General features: G+C 44.9%; 1 protein-coding gene across 1 annotated transcript in view; it reads left to right on the top strand.

Annotated features, from left to right (window-relative positions):
• The window catches only part of LOC133109476 (voltage-dependent L-type calcium channel subunit alpha-1D-like), a 42,707-nt gene that overhangs the window by 9,594 nt on the left and 13,932 nt on the right, over positions 1 to 19,181 (top strand). The window contains exons 8-29 of the mRNA XM_061218799.1: positions 423 to 571; positions 1,457 to 1,513; positions 2,060 to 2,132; positions 2,785 to 2,811; positions 3,827 to 3,987; positions 5,363 to 5,588; positions 6,776 to 6,983; positions 7,473 to 7,593; positions 7,760 to 7,826; positions 7,963 to 8,044; positions 8,476 to 8,518; positions 8,953 to 9,049; positions 9,380 to 9,509; positions 9,947 to 10,006; positions 10,605 to 10,711; positions 10,878 to 10,965; positions 11,869 to 11,976; positions 12,266 to 12,318; positions 13,180 to 13,326; positions 13,742 to 13,943; positions 15,382 to 15,540; positions 15,774 to 15,884. Of these exons, the coding sequence (XP_061074783.1) occupies positions 423 to 571; positions 1,457 to 1,513; positions 2,060 to 2,132; positions 2,785 to 2,811; positions 3,827 to 3,987; positions 5,363 to 5,588; positions 6,776 to 6,983; positions 7,473 to 7,593; positions 7,760 to 7,826; positions 7,963 to 8,044; positions 8,476 to 8,518; positions 8,953 to 9,049; positions 9,380 to 9,509; positions 9,947 to 10,006; positions 10,605 to 10,711; positions 10,878 to 10,965; positions 11,869 to 11,976; positions 12,266 to 12,318; positions 13,180 to 13,326; positions 13,742 to 13,943; positions 15,382 to 15,540; positions 15,774 to 15,884 (2,476 nt within the window). The remainder of the gene's footprint in view (positions 1 to 422; positions 572 to 1,456; positions 1,514 to 2,059; positions 2,133 to 2,784; positions 2,812 to 3,826; positions 3,988 to 5,362; positions 5,589 to 6,775; positions 6,984 to 7,472; positions 7,594 to 7,759; positions 7,827 to 7,962; positions 8,045 to 8,475; positions 8,519 to 8,952; positions 9,050 to 9,379; positions 9,510 to 9,946; positions 10,007 to 10,604; positions 10,712 to 10,877; positions 10,966 to 11,868; positions 11,977 to 12,265; positions 12,319 to 13,179; positions 13,327 to 13,741; positions 13,944 to 15,381; positions 15,541 to 15,773; positions 15,885 to 19,181) is intronic.

Genomic DNA, 19,181 nt, shown 5'->3' on the forward strand with positions numbered 1-19,181 from the left:
GGACTCGGTCCAGCTGCGCCTGTCCAATCAGAAGTTGTTTAGAGTTTGTTGTTCGCATTCCCCACGCGCCTTTCCCCGGTGTTGCTGGCCTTCGTGCTGACTCTCCTTGCCGGCTCTCTCCAAGGTGCTGACCTATTAAATACGAACTCGGGAAATGCACATTGTTAATTATTCTCCCGAGCACTTGGCGTCGGCGCACGGGTTGCTCCACTCCCGTGGTGTACCGATCCCTGATCGGGCCGCCACAGTGTGTGTGTGCAAGAGAGAGAATGTATGTGTTTTTGTATGTGAGAGCGTGTGTGTATCTGTGTGTGTGAGTGTATGTGTGTGTGTGATGACTGGCGCTCTGTACACGCAGAGAGTGTGTGCGTGTGTGTGTGAATGTAAGTGTGTGTGTAATGACTGGCGCTCTGTACATGCAGAGAGTTCTCCAAAGAGAGGGAGAAGGCGAAGAAGCGCGGAGACTTCCAGAAGATGAAGGAGAAGCAGCAGATGGAGGAGGACATGGTGGGGTACATGGACTGGCTCATGCAGGCGGAGGAGATCATCGCCGAGGAGCAGGGCAACACCGGTGAGCCCCTTCCCCTCCCCTTCCCCCCGCATCTCCCCTCCGCCCTGGGCCCCTCTGTAGTCCCAGCTTCCAAAAAAAACCAAAGACCCACCTCTTCAGACTGTACCTTGGCTGCACTGATCCTCTTCCCCTACCCTGCTGAAAAAGAAAACAGCTCAAGCTAGGTTCTGAAACAGCTGGTAGCTGGCTGAACAGTTCAGACCAACCCCACACTCAACATTGTTTGACCAGCTCAAGCTATGTTTTGAAACAGCTGGTAGCTGGTCATTTCAAGCTGGTCATAACTGGATTTTACAGCAGGATATCCTTGCCTTATCTCTTTCTTTCCATAGAGTTTCATTTGGGGAAATATTGTAGGTAGAGCTGTGTAAATACTCACTGTGTATTGGCACTTACTTTCGGTTTAAACAAACAAAATTGTTCAGTTGATCAGTTATTGATTATGAATGGGCCTTCTCTGGCTTCTTGGCGTTACCGTACCTTTGTGTTCTGGAGACCAACTCCACTTCTGAAATGGCTCTCAATAAGAGGGTCTGCTAAGTGAATGTGATGCAATACGAGAGGCTGAGGTGACTGAATCGATCTTCAGTCGCATGTTCTCCGCTCATGCTGTTATTTTGCAAGTTAAAGAACCTTTATAATTGCATAATTTATGCATATGTCTTTGGTTAATAAGAGGCGATTGACTGTAAATGTTTTACTCATTAAATTGCTGCTGGGCTCAGAGAAAATTGGGAGCCTCAGATAGAGGATAATGAGGCGAAGTAGGCCCTGAACTGAACCACCCAAAATTCTCTTTTAGGAGTGTGGAAACTGCAAGTATGAATTTGTTGTTTTTTTGGCCTCCAATTAACCCAAATAAAACCTTGCTTGTGTTGTTTTCAGATGGCATATCGGATAAGAAGAAGCGGAAGTTCGGCTGGTTTGGCCACTCTGAAGATGGTATGAACACCTCACGTTTTTTCTGTTTTTCTCTGTGTGATTCAATGAGTGCAGAGCCCCAGCAAACACAACGCTTTCACAACATTACTGCAACACTGTGTCAACATTACAGCACAGCGTCCATCACTGCAACTTTGAAAGAGCTGTGCATGTTACCTGAATGCCAGTTTCTGTTTGCTTCTCAAGCATATGTGTCTAGACTAGGGATGACCAAGTTTGGTCCTGGATGACCACAGGGTCTACTGGTTTTTGTTTTCCCATCGACAATTGACAACAATGTAATCAAGCGGTTTGATTAGCTATTGTGGCTCTCCAGACCCTATCACTCTCCAGAATCAGGGCTGAGAACTTCTGGTCTAGTAGCTCATCATCTACTGCATGAGCTGTTGCGTGGGTAAAATAGCTATAGTTATAGTTATAGTTGTTTGCCTGTTAATTCACTTTCACTGGCATTCGGCCTTCTGGGGAGACATTAAGGGCCTGAGATTCTCTAACATTGCATGAGAGCAATAAAGGAACCAAGTTTCTTCTCTCTGTCTCCATCAGGTAGTGACGAGGACGAAGATGAGGAGAACAAAATATACATTGACGATGATGAAGGCCTCTGTGCCACCTGCTGGTGAAGCCTGGCATACCCCCAACTGTTACTTTGCATCCTTACTTTGCAGTCCTATATATGTACCATATGCCCCTTTACAGTACAGTACTATATACTCTCACTGAGCGCTTTATTAGGTATTTATTAGACTTATTAAGTCTTCTGCTGCTGTAGCCTACACTTAGAGGTTTGATGCGCTGTGAGGTCAGAGGTGTTCTTCTGCATACCACTGTTGTAATGTGTGGTTATTTGCATTTCTGTCCCCTTCCTGTCAGCTTTGACTAGTCTGGCCATTCTCCTCTGACCTCTCTCATTAACAAGGCGTTTCTGTCCGCAGTACTGCTGCTCACTGGATTTATTTTGTTTTTCGCACCATTTTCTGCGAACTCAAGAGACTGTTGTGTCTGAAAATCACAGGAGGGGAAGAAATGTGATCTAAGTGACTTTGACCGTGGAATGATTGTTGGTGCCAGAGAGGGTGGTTTGAGTACCTCAGAAACTGCTGATCTCCTGGGAATTTCACACACAACAGTGTCTTTGCTCCCCATGAGCCTTTATACTGCAGGGCTGTGTTTTAGGCTTTTATCCTTTTTTAAACATCTATAATGTGTGTACTTGTCTGTTTTATTGAAACCTTGTTTTTTGTTTTTTTGTTTGTTGTTGTTTTTCTCAGCGCTCGGATAATGGCAACAGCCATTTGGTGAGTTTCCGCTGTACTGACATGGCGTCATAAGCAACCCATCCAGCCTTTTCAAACGCTGTTTAAATGCTGGTGTTGTTAGACCTTGAAATCAAACCATGCTAACTTTTAGAATTTCAGTGTAGAATGAAGTGGTGAAGTATTACTTTTCCTTGAGGCTTGATGTGATATATTTTGTGTGTCTGCTACACTGTGTCCTCACACACACACACTAGATCTCTCAGGCACTCAAGCTGTAGGCCTCTTAGCAGTGGCCGCAACCAGCCGGTTTCACTGGGGACAAAGACCAGAAATACTGTGAAACATCCATCCATCCATCCATTACCTGAACCCGCTTATCCTGAACAGGGTCGCAGGGGGGCTGGAGCCTATCCCAGCATACATTGGGCGAAAGGCAGGAATACACCCTGGACAGGTCGCCAGTCCATCGCAGGGCACACACACCATTCACTCATGCACTCATACCTACGGGCAATTTAGACTCTCCAATCAGCCTACGGACTGTCTGTGGACTGTGGGAGGAAACCGGAGTACCCGTGTTCAAGATAGTAAACGTTCGTGGCAAACTATGTTAAACTGTTGAACGATAAAAATTTCATTTAGCCACTAACACCTTAATACAAATGAATGCGTCTAACTATGCCAGCTAACTAACTTGTTGCTTAACTGTGATGTAGTTTTAAAGGTGTGAACAAATATTACATTGACTAAAGTGTAGCCTATTATAACAGCCAAATAACTGTCAACTTTTGTTCAGCAGCACCTATTTTTACTGTTAGCTAATGTTAGCTAATGAACAGAAACAATGAATATGTTGGCGAATGCTAGCTAAGGTTAGCTAACATTTGCCATCTTGAATGGCCCGTTTAACACGCACGCTGTCTGTACTCCCTGCCTATACTCTGGGCTTCTGTCCACATATGTACACTGTGGGGTTACTCTCTGAAGCTCGTCTTCCCTCCTTGCTGCCTTACGTACCCTGTGGGGTTACTCTCTGACGCGCGTCTCTCGGCAGTGAGCAGATGCGCCGTATGAACTTCTCCATCCGCAAGACCTGCCGAGCCGCCGTCAAATCCTCGCTGTTCTACTGGCTGGTGCTGCTCCTGGTGTTCCTGAACACGGCCGCCAGCGCCTCCGAGCACTACAACCAGCCAGAGTGGCTCACCGGCGTGCAGGGTGAGTCTCCCTCTCTCTCTTTTACTGTGTTCCCTCTGCTCTCTCTCCCTCTCTCTCTTTTACTGTGTTCCCTCTGCTCTCTCTCCCTCTCTCTCTCCCTCTCTCTCTTTTACTGTGTTCCCTCTGCTCTCTCTCCCTCTCTCTCCTCTCTCTTTTACTGTGTTCCCTCTGCTCTCTCTCCCTCTCTCTCCTCTCTCTCCTCTCTCTCTCTTTTACTGTGTTCCCTCTGCTCTCTCTCCCTCTCCTCTCTCTCTCTCCTCTCCTCTCTTTCTCCCTCTCTCTCCTCTCTTTCTCTTTTACTGTGTTCCCTTGCTCTCTCTCCCTCTCTCTCCTCTCTCTCACCCTCTCTCTCCTCTCTCCTCTCTCTCACCCTCTCTCTCCTCTCTCCTCTCTCTCTCCCTCTCCTCTCTCTCTTTTACTGTGTTCCCTCTGCTCTCTCTCCCCCTCTCTCTCCTCTCTCTCCTCTCTCTCCTCTCTCTCACCCTCTCTCTCCTCTCTCCTCTCTCTCTCTTTTACTATGTTCCCTCTGCTCTCTCACCCTATCTCTCCCTCTCTCTCACCCTCTCTCCCCCACTCTCTCCCTCTCTCTCACCCTCTCTCTCCCTCTCTCTCTTCTCTCTCTCTTTTACTGTGTTCCCTCTGCTCTCTCACCCTCTCTCTCCCTCTCCTCTCTCTCACCCTCTCTCCCCTCTGTCCTGCTCTGTCACTCCCTCTCTTGTGCACTTTGGGTTCCCTGCTTTTATGCCCTATTCCATTGTCTTAATGTACAGTACTGTGCAAAAGTTTTAGGCAGGTGTGAAAAAATGCTGTAAAATAGGAATGCTTAGAAAAATAGAAATGTTAATAGTTTATTTTGATCAAAAAAAAAATGCATGAACAGAAGAAGTGAATGAACAGAAGAAAAATCTAAATCAAATCAATATTTGGTGTGACCACCCTTTGCCTTCAAAACAGCATCAATTCTTCTAAGTATACTTGCACACAGTTTTTGAAGGAACTCGGCAGGTAGGTTGTTCCAAATGTCTTGGAGAACTAGTCACAGTTCTTCTGTGGATTTAGGCAGCCTCAAATACTTCTGTCTCTTCATGTAATCCCAGACAGACTTGATGATGTTGAGATCAGGGCTCTGTCGGGGCCATACCATCAATTCTAGGACTCCTTGTTGTTCTTTACGCTGAATATAGTTCTTAATGATATTGGCTGTATGTTTGGGGTCATTGTCCTGCTGCAGAATAAATTTGGGGCCAATCAGATGCCTCCCTGATGGTATTGCATACTGGCCAGTCACGGAGCCCCTTTTCCATGTGCTCTTTTTTGAGCCGTTTTGTTTATTGACGGAGTGATAACTGCAGTATAATAACCGCCCCTCTCTCAGAGTCGGCCAATCGGATCCTGCTGACGCTCTTCACCCTGGAGATGCTGATGAAGATGTACAGCCTGGGCTTCAAGGTGTACTTCAAGGCCTTCTTCAACCGCTTCGACTGCTTCGTGGTGTGCAGCGGCATCCTGGAGACCATCCTGGTGGAGCTGGAGGTCATCCCGCCCATCGGCATCGCCGTGCTGCGCTGCGTGCGGCTCCTCCGCATCTTTAAGGTCACGCGGTGAGACCCCGCCCCTCCCGCCGGCCGCCAGGGACAGTCACAACCACCGAGAGGGAAGTGACGAATACAAACCGATTTATTTGTGAAGTGGCACCGTCACAAAGCTGCTTTACTGGGAAACGGGAAATGGCAAGATTTGCCCATTCTGACTGTGAAGCCCAAAAAAATGGGTTGCCAAATATGTGGCACTTTTGGGGCATATCGCTGTACAGTCCTTCAGTGTCACCTGGGCTTTAGTGGGAACTTTCGATGGCATTTCAATATGATTGAGGTGATCTGGCTGAGGTGTTGTGGTTATGTGGTTGATGTGCAATTGAGGTGCAGTTGTACTTTTGAGGTATGGTTGTGGTGCAGTTGAGTCGAGATGATGTTGATTTATGGACGAGGTGATGTGGTTGAGGTGCGTTTCAGGTGTTGTAGTTACGTAGTTGAGGTGATAAGGGAGCGACATGGCTCAGGCAGTAAGAGCAGTCGTCTGGCAGTCGGAGGGTTGCCAGTTCGATCCCCTGCCCGGGCTGTGTCGAAGTGTCCCTGAGCAAGACACCTAACCCCCATTTGCTCCTGACGAGCTGGTCGGCACCTTGCATGGCAGCCAATCGCCGTCGGTGTGTGAGTGTGTGTATGAATTGGTGAATGAGAAGCATCAATTGTACAGCGCTTTGGATAAAGGCGCTATATAAATGCCAACCATTTACCATTTACCATTTGATGTGGTTGAGGTGCGTTGCAGGTGTTGTAGTTATGTATTTGAAGTGCTGTTTAGGTGATGTGGTTCAGGTGTGGTTGAAGTGCAGATGAGGTGTTGTTGAGGTCATGGGCTTGGTACATTTTAGGTCATGGGGTTGAGGTCAGGTGTATGAGGTCATGGGCTTGGTACATTTTAGGTCATGGGGTTGAGATCAGGTGTATGAGGTCATGGGCTGGGTACATTCGAGGTGATGTGGTTGAGGTGCATTTGAGGTGTGGTTGAGGTATGATTCTCCTGGTGTCACTGCTGTTTTGCAGGGCACTTAAGTTGCTGCCGGCAGTAACTAGTGACTAGTTAAAAAATGTCACTGCACAATTACTGGATGTTTCTTAAAGCAAAGTATCAGCAGTTAATTTTCCCTGGAGAGAGTGCAGGAAGTGGTGCAGGAAGTGAGCTCGGAGCAGGAAGTGACTGACGGCAGCGCGTCCCTCTCTCTCAGGCACTGGTCATCTCTGTCCAACCTGGTGACCTCGCTGCTCAACTCCATGAAGTCCATCGCCTCCCTGCTGCTCCTGCTCTTCCTCTTCCTCATCATCTTCGCCCTGTTGGGGATGCAGCTGTTCGGGGGCAAATACAACTTTGACGAGACGCAGACCAAGAGGAGCACCTTCGACACCTTCCCTCAGGCCCTCCTCACCTGTTTCCAGGTCACAAAACGCATGCCACGTGCTCAACATTGCCACAGTGGCCTTATGGGAACTGCAACAGTCGCAAAGGCTCAACATCATAGGGTTCAGTGGGCGAAGTAAAGTTGATGCCTGGGTTAGCAAGACGTTAAATACCACAAGTACCATGAGCCACCGAGGTACCTGCAATCCACATAATTTTAATTAAAAAGCAGTCTAACCTTCTGTGGAAATGACTGAGATCTTATAGTAGAAAATATTTGCTTGTTTTAAGCTGCTTGACAAATGAAATCCTCCATTGGCAAATCTTGAAATAAGTCAGGGTGTCTTACCTCTTTGGCAATATTTTTGTCTTGTTTTCTTTTTAAAGTCTCAATATGAGACGAAAATACTTAAGATTTACTGTTTTTGTTTTTGCAGTGTCCCTTTCTCTATCTCTCTCCCCTGTGTGTAGATCTGGACAGTTTATATCTGACCCTGAACTCCTCTCTGTCTGTCTCCGCTGTGCAGATCCTGACCGGGGAGGACTGGAACTCTGTGATGTACGACGGCATCATGGCGTACGGAGGGCCCAGCTTCCCTGGAATGATCGTCTGCATATACTTCGTTATTCTCTTCATCTGCGGAAACTGTATCCTTTCTGCAACTGACCTCGTCACCTCTCTGTCTCCATTCGCTGTGTCTTTCCCATCCTTTCGGCCTCGCCGTCTTCTCCATTCCACCGTTCCTCTATCTTTCCCTCTCTATCCCTCTGTCCCTTGAGTTCCAGGTCCTCCCTTGACTGCCTTTCTCCTCAGACATCCTGCTGAACGTCTTCTTGGCCATTGCTGTGGACAACCTGTCTACTGTCGGCCAAAACTTGGAGTGAGCAGGGCGGGGAAGGGAGCGGAGATAAGCTCTGAGGGATGGGATTAGACAGTGTTTGGAGAGAGACAGGAAGTGAGGTATGCTTGTATGTGTCGATGGGGAAGACGCTCAGGTTGCGCTTCCTGTTTCACAGGGAGAAGACGGATGACGAAGAGGAGGATGAGGATGAAGATGACGAAGAGGATGAAGACGATGAGGAAGGGGGAAGGAAAAAGGTATGTTACAGTTACTGATGTTGCGTCCCATGTAACGTTTTCCTTCACATTGTTTGGGCAATGGAGTTATTTATGACTCTCAACCCACCATGACTACATCTATTACATTCAGTACATTCAGTTGACACTCCAGAGTGGCTAAAACATGTTCTGATTTGTGTTCTGGAAACTGAAATAGTTTTATAACAAATAGTCATAAATAACCTGTCTTCACCCTGTATATACGTGTATCTATATCCTTGCACATGTATGATTTCATGTGGTAAACATGTTGTCAACTATCATCTCATGAAACTATCATCAACTATCATCATCATAATATGAAATATTAAGGTGACAGTAATCTGAACTTGTTGATGGTGTCAGGGAGGCATGTCTGCTCCAAGCCCCTCTCCGTGTTTCAGTGTGTCCCACTCTTCTAATCCCTGCAGGTGGAAGAGGAGGAAGAGGAAGACCTGGACGACGGTGAAGGGGGTGAGCCCGTCCTCCTAAAAGGGAAACGCAGGACTGTTGGGTCTGGGACCCATGCCCAACCTATCACTGTTGAACTGGGTGGCTATAAGTCCACCGCAGTTCAGACCCATGTCCGTTTGAGCCCGGCTCGTAAACTGCACGTAAACTGAGCTTGACATCACATGCCTTGAAAAAGAGCATACAGGGAATTAAATCTGTGTCCGAAGGCATCGTCAGCATAATTCCCAACTGTTTGGACAACAAATAGTTGTATTCCTAATATATGTACAATACATATACTGTATCTAGAGTAATGTCTAGGGCATTCCTATCTGGGGGGAAAAATGGAAGGGAGCATTTTAAAAAGGAGATTCTTTTGTACCATCAGTAAGTAAAATGCAGTGGAAATTTTAATGTTAATAACATCCTCCATGACTTTCCTGTTTGTTGAAAAGGTTCAGCATTAAAGGTGGCTGATTTTGCCCCTCCAAAAGAGAAGATCGTCCCCATACCTGATGGCAATGCCTTCTACTGCATGGGCAAGACCAATCCGTGAGTCTCTTCATATTATACAAATGACCTCTCCCTGAGACCCCGTGTAAAATGAGCAGTTTTCCTTTCCGCACTGGGGGAAGGAAATGTATTCATGAAATTACCTACATTCTTATTACCATTATGTACGCATTCGGAAATCTTTTTATTACTTTAATAAAAGCAATTTGTCGCTCTTCTAGGTTTTGAGCCTCCAGTGTGCTGTCTCATTATTGCATGTTTCAGTAAGAAATGAGAACTGTCACTGTGCTCACTGTGCACTGCGTGTGACAGTGTTAATGCAACTCCTTTCATTGGAGGTGCTGACATTTTTTCCGCCGATAATTTCAGGATTCGGACTGGCTGCCACTGGCTGATTCATCATCACATCTTCACCAACCTCATCCTGGTCTTCATCATCCTCAGTAGCATCTCGCTGGCTGCAGAAGACCCAATCAGGGCGCACTCGTTCAGGAATAATGTGAGATACAGGCAGCAGAGCCAATCAGAGCACACTCATTCAGGCAGACGAGCCAATCAGACCTCACTTATTCTTGCAGAAGAGCCAATCAGAGCTCACTCATTCAGGAATAATGTGAGATACAGGCAGCAGAGCCAATCAGAGTGCACTTATTCAGGCAGAAGAGCCAGGGGCCTGTATGAGTCACAGGCCACCTCTTCACATATTATTGAGTTACAAACCTGCCTTTAATAAAAAAGTGAGTTACACACCCCTCCTTTAAGAACAACATGAATGACTGTTGATATGAAAGATAAAAACCATGGTTGTGACAAGTACTTGCGTCTCATGTCTGGTTCAGTAAACAGCAGGGAAAGGCTTGCCAGCAGGCTGTGTCATAGCTTCAGTTCTAACGGAATATCTCTCTAATCTGTTATAAATTTCCTCTCTTTCAATAGGTCCTGGGCTATGCTGACTACGCCTTCACCTCCATATTCACTGTGGAAATCTTGCTAAAGGTATGCATCTTGGGGGAGTCCGCCATAGCCATAACTCATAACTCATCTTAGCTGGCAGGTTGCCGAGAGGAAAGAATCTGTTGGCAGGGCCTGCCCAAATCGTGAATCAAACCAGGGTCAAAGTTCAGTTTATTGCAGGACAGTGATGTTGACCTCACATTGCAACGTGTGCCTGGTTGTGTGTATGCTCAGAAATATAGATACATTATTATTATAATTTCCAAATCTTTCCTGGTCCTTGGCCACAAGGTTTTGGGCAGGTAGACCTATTCAGCTGTAAGATTCTGCCTATAGTCAATAGATACAATATTGTTCTTTGGATAATAATAATAATGACCTTTTACAAGGGACTAATTAATTATTTATTGCTGGCTAGAGGTACAGTTTTATATCGATATGTTTTATATTATAAGGTTTCGTATATCTACTGTATATAGATACAACCCCAGTGACAAGTGTTGCACCCTTTTAGGCATTTTTTCATAACGTTTCTTCTGAGAGCATAGCCAGACGCTTTCCAGCACTGCCCAGGCTGTGTGTGCATCTGCCCCAAAGTGAAGCTCTGTTTTCAGCCTTTTCCTCCCGCGTCTCTCCCTAGATGACCGTGTACGGAGGGTTTGTGCACAAAGGGTCTTTCTGCAGAAACTGGTTCAACCTGCTGGACCTGCTGGTAGTCAGCGTGTCCCTTGTATCCTTCTTCCTCCAGTGAGCACATACAACATGTTACTACACTATAATAACGATGTTATAAATGTCCTATTTATGTAAATAACATGCTAAAGCTTTGGAATTCACAAAAACATTCCGATACCAAAGATGTACTGAGCGTGAAATGAATCAACAAACCTCACCCTGTGGTTCTCTCTTGTAGTTCGAGTGCGATCTCCGTGGTGAAGATCTTTAGGGTGTTAAGAGTGCTCAGGCCCCTCCGAGCTATCAACAGAGCCAAGGGACTGAAGGTACCGTGTGTGTGTGTGTGTGTGTGTGTGTGTGTGTGTGTCTCTGTCTAAAATGTTGTGCTGGGTGTATCTGTCCAAAATTAAGTGCTGTGTGTGTGTGTGTGTGTGTGTGTGTGTGTGTGTATCTGCCGATGTGTGTGTGTGTCTCTGTCCAAAATTTAGTGCTGTGTGTTTGTGTGTCTTTGCACAGAATGCAGTGCAGTGTGTGTTTGTGTTTCTCAGCACAAAATTCAGTGCAGCGTGTGTGTTTGTGTTTCTCTGCACAGAATGCAGTGAAGTGTGTGTATCTCTGCACAGTGCAGTGTGTGTGTGTGTCACTGTGTGTTGTTTGTGTGTATGTGTGTGCTGCTCATGGTGTGTGTCTCTACAGAACGTAGTTCAGTGTGTGTGTGTCCAAGTGTATCTCACAGTGTGTGTGTGTGTGTGTGTGTGTGTACAGAACGTAGTACAGTGTGTGTGTCTATGTGTATCTCACAGTGTGTGTGTGTGTGTGTGTGTACAGAACGTAGTACAGTGTGTGTGTGTGTGTGTGTGTGTGTACAGAACGTAGTACAGTGCGTGTGTGTGTGTGTGTGTACAGAACGTAGTACAGTGTGTGTGTGTGTCTATGTGTATCTCACAGTGTGTGTGTGTGTGTGTACAGAACGTAGTACAGTGTGTGTGTGTCTATGTGTATCTCACAGTGTGTGTGTGTGTCTCTCTATAGAACGTAATACAGTGTGTGTGTGTCTATGTGTATCTCACAGTGTGTGTGTGTGTGTGTACAGAACGTAGTACAGTGTGTGTGTCTATGTGTATCTCACAGTTTGTGTGTGTGTGTGTGTGTACAGAACGTAGTACAGTGTGTGTGTGTGTCTATGTGTATCTCACAGTGTGTGTGTGTGTGTGTGTGTGTGTGTACAGAACGTAGTGCAGTGCGTATTCGTGGCCATCAGGACCATCGGGAACATCATGATTGTGGCCACACTCCTGCAGTTCATGTTTGCCTGCATCGGAGTTCAGCTCTTCAAGGTGAGCAGCCTGCAAGCGCTCAGTATGACTATAGCTCTGAACTTTACCGCATTATTGTCATTATTTCTGCTTAACGCTAGAAAAACAAGTTATCATCTGAATGTTCTGCTATTGACTGTATCAATATAAAAAAGATATGTGGATGAACCCTGCATTTCTGGTAGAGAAACATTGGATGTCAGTCTGAACAAATTGGTTGTGAACATTCTTTCAGCATTTGTGTTCAAAATTTTGTAGACCTTGCTTGAGAGTGGTTGGTTGTCTGGTTTATGAGCCGTTTGTTTCTCAGGGTAAATTTTTCAGATGCACTGATGAAGCTAAAAACACTCCTGAGGAATGCAAGTGAGTGAGTTTCCTGTGTAGAGTAGCATATAGCGCACACTGCTAACTGCTCTTACATGCTACCACCCTCATGACAACCTATAGCCTTTAGCAGATGAGCTGGTAACCCTGGTCCTGGAGGGAATTCCTTTTTTTTTCTCCATTGGAACCCTTAAATATAATTTGACTATTAGATCTAAGGAATGGCAGTTGTTGATGTGCTGCAGGTAATCAGTAGAGTTTCGACCTCAGACTCTTAACTGTTGCTCAGTCAAACTTGGATGGAGCAAAAAACAGAAACATCTCAGTTGCTCCTTGAATTCAGCTGCTTCCCCCTGGTTTGGTGCTCCTCCTCAGGTGTTATTGCCCTCTTTATTTCCCCTTTTCCCTTTGAGTGTACTCAGCTTGTGCAAGCCACTTTATCGCCCACTGTAGCAAGAATGGTGTGCTTTGCAAGGTGTGTAACCCTAATGCTCTCAGTGTAAATTATGTATGTGTTGTGGGGTGTATAATCCTAATGTCCTCAGTGTGAATGATGTGTGTGTTGCCAGGTGTATAATCCTAATGTCCTCCGTGTGAATGATGTATCTGTTGCCAGGTGTATAATCCTAATGTCCTCAGTGTGAATGATGTGTGTGTCGCGAGGTGTATAATCCTAATGTCCTCCATGTGAATGATGTGTGTGTCGCCAGGTGTATAATCCTAATGTCCTCCTTGTGAATGATGTGTGTGTTGCCAGGTATATAATGCGAATGCCCTCCGTGTAAATGATTTGCGTTTTGCCAGCTGTATAGTCCCAATGGCTGTTATATACAGTAGGAGAACTATTCTGAAACCCTGCTGTTTGATTGGCTGGTCCTTGTTCTGTGTCGTGCCACTCAGGGGGACCTTTGTAGTGTACAAGGATGGGGACGTGGCACACCCCACCATGAAGGAGAGAGTGTGGTACAACAGCGACTTCAACTTCGACAACGTGCTGATGGGCATGATGGCACTCTACACTGTGTCCACCTTCGAAGGCTGGCCCGTGTGAGTGCTGTCCCAAAGGTTCCTTTGATTCATAAGATATTCAACTCCTGCAGTCCTGCAAATCATTAAATTACATTTAACATCATGTAATGAAAATATAAAAAAGAGAAAGATAATGTGATAATGTTGAGGAATAATATTGTATTGGATGATTGGATCATAACATACTGTTGAATAGGGTCTTATTGCAGAACCTTTCCTTCTCAAGGAAAAGGTCTCAAGTATGAGCAGATAGTAAAAAATAGTAAAAATACACTCCACAGTCATATAATTAAATAAATAATGAATTGCAATATGTGAAAGCAACAATCATTTGTATATTTGAGAATATTTGCCAGTGCAGTATTAATACCTTGACAATATATTCATTTAATATTGTTTTATTCTTCTTTTAATACTTTACTCTCTCTATCAGTATTCTGTACCAAGCTATTGATGCCAATGCTGAAAACAAAGGTCCCATCTATAACTACCGTGTGGACATCTCGATCTTCTTCATCATCTACATAATCGTCATCGCCTTCTTCATGATGAACATCTTTGTGGGCTTCGTCATCATCACCTTCAGAGAGCAGGGAGAGCAGGAGTACAAGAACTGTGAGCTGGACAAGAACCAGGTCAGTGATCCAGCCTCACCAGGTCAGTGATCCAGCCTAACCAGATCAGTGGCTAAGAGCCTAACCAGGTCAGTGGAGAAGAGCCTAACCAGGTCAGTGGAGAAGTGCCTAACCAGGTCAGTGGAGAAGTGCCTAACCAGGTCAGTGGAGAAGTGCCTAACCAGGTCAGTGGAGAAGTGCCTAACCAGGTCAATGGAGAAGTGCCTAACCAGGTCAGTGGCCGAGTCTAAGCAGGTCGGTAGCAAAGAGTGTAACCAGTGCAGTAGATAAGAGCCTAACCAGGTCAGTGGAGAAGTGCCTAACCAGGTCAGTGGAGAAGTGCCTAACTAGGTCAGTGGAGAAGAGCCTAACCAGGTCAGTGGAGAAGAGCCTAACCAGGTCAGTGGAGAAGAGCCTAACCAGGTCAGTGGAAACCATAAAACCATAAAACAAACAGTGAGGCAAAGGTACAAAATCGGTAGGCGAGAACGTGGTAAAAAACAAACGATGGTCAGCAAAACAGAAATCAATAATCGGTGGTCGGTAAACAGGCTTGGATCGTAACGTGTAATCAATAACAGTAAATGCTCAAGAGTTGCGTTGATAACAAGAGGCAGACAATTTCGCGACGAACAGTAGCGCGACTGGGATATAAATGCAGGTGTTAGACAGGTGTAGACAATTAGTTAGAGCGCAGCAAGGAAATAGAAAACAGGTGCGATGGATGAAGTTTAACAAGGTAATTAGTAATCGTTAGTAATAAACCTATCCTGCCCTAGCATTAGTAAATTAGTAAATGACATGCACGAGAAACGTAAGGTAACATGAACACATGATTAGTTTGTTAGTTCTACCCAATCCTGGTCTAGTGTTAGTAGTTTTAGTAAATCGACAAATAGAAACAATTAGGGTGTGAATGACAGAAAGAGAGAGAGAGAAAGGCGGAACGCAAGGTTTGCGGAAAGACATGTAAAAGTGTATGTTTAAACCGTGACCAGTCTATGAAACAATAAACATAAATCAAAACATAACACAAAACGAAACTAAGAGGATAACCACTCAACATAACTAGACATGACGAGAAAATAAATCGTAACAAGAAATAAACTAAACAACATGACGAACCTAGACTAACATAATACATGATAAGACAATTACGAGACTAAGACAAAATGAATAAACATAAAACATGGCAAGACAGACCTGAAACGTGACACTGCAAAGTGTATCACCTCATCCCCAGCACATTAACACTTGAGGCGAGAGTGTTGATTGTTTCAAACATTTGTTTGTGTACACGCACATTGCTGCGTGGACAATATACGAGGCCTTAGGCATCTTCTCAGGAAGCTTCTTCTCCAATGGGTAACTTGGTTCCAACAATCAGATGTCACCAATTATGTAGCACACCATTAAAATATATCCTGCTCAAAACCATCTCTTTCTCTCTCCATTTCAGAGGCAGTGTATATACTATGCACTGAAGTCTCAGCCAATAAAGGTCTACATCCCGAAGAACCCAACGCAGTTTAAGTTCTGGTCCATCATTAACTCCTCAGGGTTTGAGTACATCATGTTTGTGCTGATCCTTCTGAACACGGTCACTCTGGCTGTACAGGTATGTTTTTACTGTAAAAATAACAATAATCACAACTATAGAATTATCAAAAGTGTCTTCACGGTAATGATAATAAATTGTCATAATGATTTACAAATGAGCAGTGCATTTAACGGGCAGCACATACCATTATCTTAGCATTACAAGCAGCCTATGTAACGCATAGCTTTTTGTTCATCGACATTACAAACGTCCGCATGTCCGGTAATGGTGTGTACCTCTCTGTTCCTCAGCATTACGAGCAGTCCAAACTCTTCAACTTTGTGATGGACATTCTCAACATGGCGTTCACTGGACTCTTCACAGTGGAGATGGTGCTCAAACTCCTGGCCCTAAGAATCAGGGTGAGGCGGTCTCCCTCCATTTTATCTTCTATTATATAATACACATGCATACACACGCACACACACATGCACACACACGCACACACACACATGCACGTACGCACGCACACACACACGCACACACACATGCACATATACACACACATGCACACATATACGCACACACACACACACACACACGCACACGCACAGTATCTGCCTACCAATGCCAGAGCAAGCCTTAAATTGTTTTGAGCAAGCTGTAAATGCTCTTAACCCTCCTATTATGTTTGGTGTCAATTTTACCCCATTCAGTGTTTGAAATCTCTTAAAAAACAGGTCAACCAGTTCTTATATTGATACTGTGTAATTTTTCTTTTCTTTTTTTCTCATCAAATAGTAAAAATGCAAAAAACATAATGCTATGCGATGTCCTGTAGCAGCTTGGCATACAAATGTGTTATTTTGATCCTCTGTAACTATAAAATGTAAGAAAATATACAACCTGTAATGGTGTGGGTTCAGAGGACCTAGTGCGACCGGGAAGGAGAGCTTTTGTGAAACGTGAAAGAGTGCGGTCCAAGGACCGAGTGCGACCATGAAGGGTATGTTAAGTTACTCACAGACTCACATGAGCTCACCACTAGTGCAATAAAAACAAGGAAAACGTTTCCCGGCAAATTGCCAACATAAAGCTACCCTGAAACAAGGGATCGAGAATAAGAAAACAGAAAAAGTGGGGGTCTTCAGGCACGCGACCAACACCAACCAAATAACCCTCCGCCTCGCACTTCTCTAGTAATCCCAGGAGCGCACATCGGAGACGAGTAATAACAGATGGAGAACACGACTGTCTATTCAAAGTCCTAAACATAGCGCAGGGAACAGTAAGGTGTTCAGACTGCCTTATAGCACAGTGCAGTGTTTATTGTGGCACACTGCAACGTGTTCATTGTGGTTTAAGAAGTCTTCTGCTAAATGCAAATTCTCCTCCAAGATGGCGCTGTGGTGGACTTTAATAAAAACAGGACACTGGTGAGAAAGAAATGGGTGGTGGACCATTGGATAGAACTCATTATATAGTCCACTCCCCTAGGAGGGACACAGGCTCTTTGAGCTCTCAAAGGAGAAACCCGGGCAAGATATTTTTCTAGTATTTTTGTTTTGTCTTTTTTGTACTCGTGGACAGGGATATGTTAATTATTTTGATTATGTTCACATGTTGATAATTGTCAAATTGGTGTTGGCATTATTGAGTGTAATCATTTGAACCTATTTATGAAAAAGCTTTTAACCTGTAAAGGAAATGTGTAACCAAAAAGAAGCCAAATTTACTCAACGAGGTGAGCACAGAAAGCACACATCGCTGCAGTAATAACAGCAGCAACAGTCACAGAGAACTAACCACAGCCCAGGGCAAAAACTCTAGCCCAAATTGAAGGGTGATTGTTGGAAAACATGGGAGGCAAGTCCACTACAGCCAACCCCCCCGAAGTATCTCACTTTGTTTGGTCAATCTACAACCCTGTCTAGCCTCCAATCCTGTGAAATTTACCTCTATGATCAGTACCTGTGTTATATCCTCTACCCCCTCCCTCAGCCCCTATCCCCACACATTGTTTTACCCATCCCCAGATCCAATCACCCCGCTCCCCACTCCTGTGATGTGTTTTAATTTATGACAATCACTGTTTCCATTGAGGGACAGGGTATAAACGTTGATATTCTCCCTCAGTCGTTAGTTCTTGTTAATCTTTACATTACATTACATTACATTACATTACATTAATGGCATTTGGCAGATGCTCTTATCCAGAGCGACTTACAGTTGATTTTAGACTAAGCAGGAGATAATCCTCCCCTGGAGCAATGCAGGGTTAAGGGCCTTGCTCAAGGACCCAATGGCTGTACGGATCTTATTGTGGCTACACCGGGGATCGAACCAGCAACCTTGCAGGTCCGAGACATGCACCTTAACCACTAGGCTACAGGCCACCCTAATCTGTACTTGGGGAAGAGAACCACTAGTTCCTCTACTATATTAAACGACCTATTTGAAACAAAGACGTACCTGCATTTATTTTACTACTGACAATCGTACGGAGGAATACATTTAACTCTATGGTGATTCTGCGTCTCTATTTGAATAAGAGTAGAGCAGTTCTTGTATGAAAGTAAATGCAAGTAAATGCCCAAGTCAGTATGAAAGTAAATGCCCAAGTCAGACACCAAATTTCAGGTAGAGAGACCAAACAGCTGAAATGTCGTGGTGAGTCTCCAGGCTAGAAACATTTTGCCAAATGTGGCAAAGAATGCCACTCCATAGCTTGGTTCCCTAGCTACAGGAAGATCCGGCATTCGTTTTACTAAGAAACATTCTCGTCCTTCCACGACCGCATTCCTTGCGTATTGCATAACTAAAGAGTGAGACGAACAACATTCACAAGCCTCTGCTTCCAGCTCCACTAACACTGAAACGAGCTGATGACCAGGCAAGAGGAGATTTCACAGAGAGATATCAAACTGCAAAAATGTCAGCCAGCCAGACCCCAAGTAATTTTGGAGACAATAAGAAGGCGACATACTATGTGTCAAAATGTATTTTGGTGTTTATTTTCACCTGTCTCGGATGGTGCAGTGGGTAGCACTGCCGCCTCACAGCAAGGAGGTCCTGGGTTTGAATCCCCGTCGGCCGGGGCCTCTCTGTGCGGAGTTTGCATGTTCTCCCCGTGTCTGCGTGGGTTTCCTCCGGGTACTCCGGTTTCCTCCCACAGTCCAAAGACATGCAGGTTAGGCTGATTGGAGAGTCTAAATTGCCCATAGGTATGAGTGTGTGTGTGTGTGTGTGAGTGAATGGTGTGTGTGCCCTGCGATAGACTGGCGACCTGTCCAGGGTGTATTCCTGCCTTTCGCCCAATGTATGCTGGGATAGGCTCCAGCCCCCCTGCGACCCTGTTCAGGATAAGCGGGTTAAGATAATGGATGGATGGATGGATTTTCACCTGTTTGACCCCACATGTAAAACTGGTTATAAAATCTTAACATAATAGGAAGGTTAATAACCAAACTATAAAGTGTGAAGTTTTTTTTTTATATTTATATTTTATATTTATATATATTTTTTGTATTTGCTATTGTATTGTTGTACTCGGGGTATTCTAGCTGCCAACTGTGGTATGCTAGTTTGGAAGTTGATGTATTCTTCAAGGGTTCCGATTGTATCTGTATGGTCACGCTAGGACTCGGAACCGTACTGTCCTCTCAGGTCCTCTTCGCACTTGTACTTGTGTTTGATCTGCACTTTGTTGTACGTCGCTC

Source organism: Conger conger, chromosome 14 (assembly GCF_963514075.1).
Source record: "Conger conger chromosome 14, fConCon1.1, whole genome shotgun sequence".
Taxonomy (NCBI): Eukaryota; Metazoa; Chordata; class Actinopteri; order Anguilliformes; family Congridae; genus Conger; species Conger conger.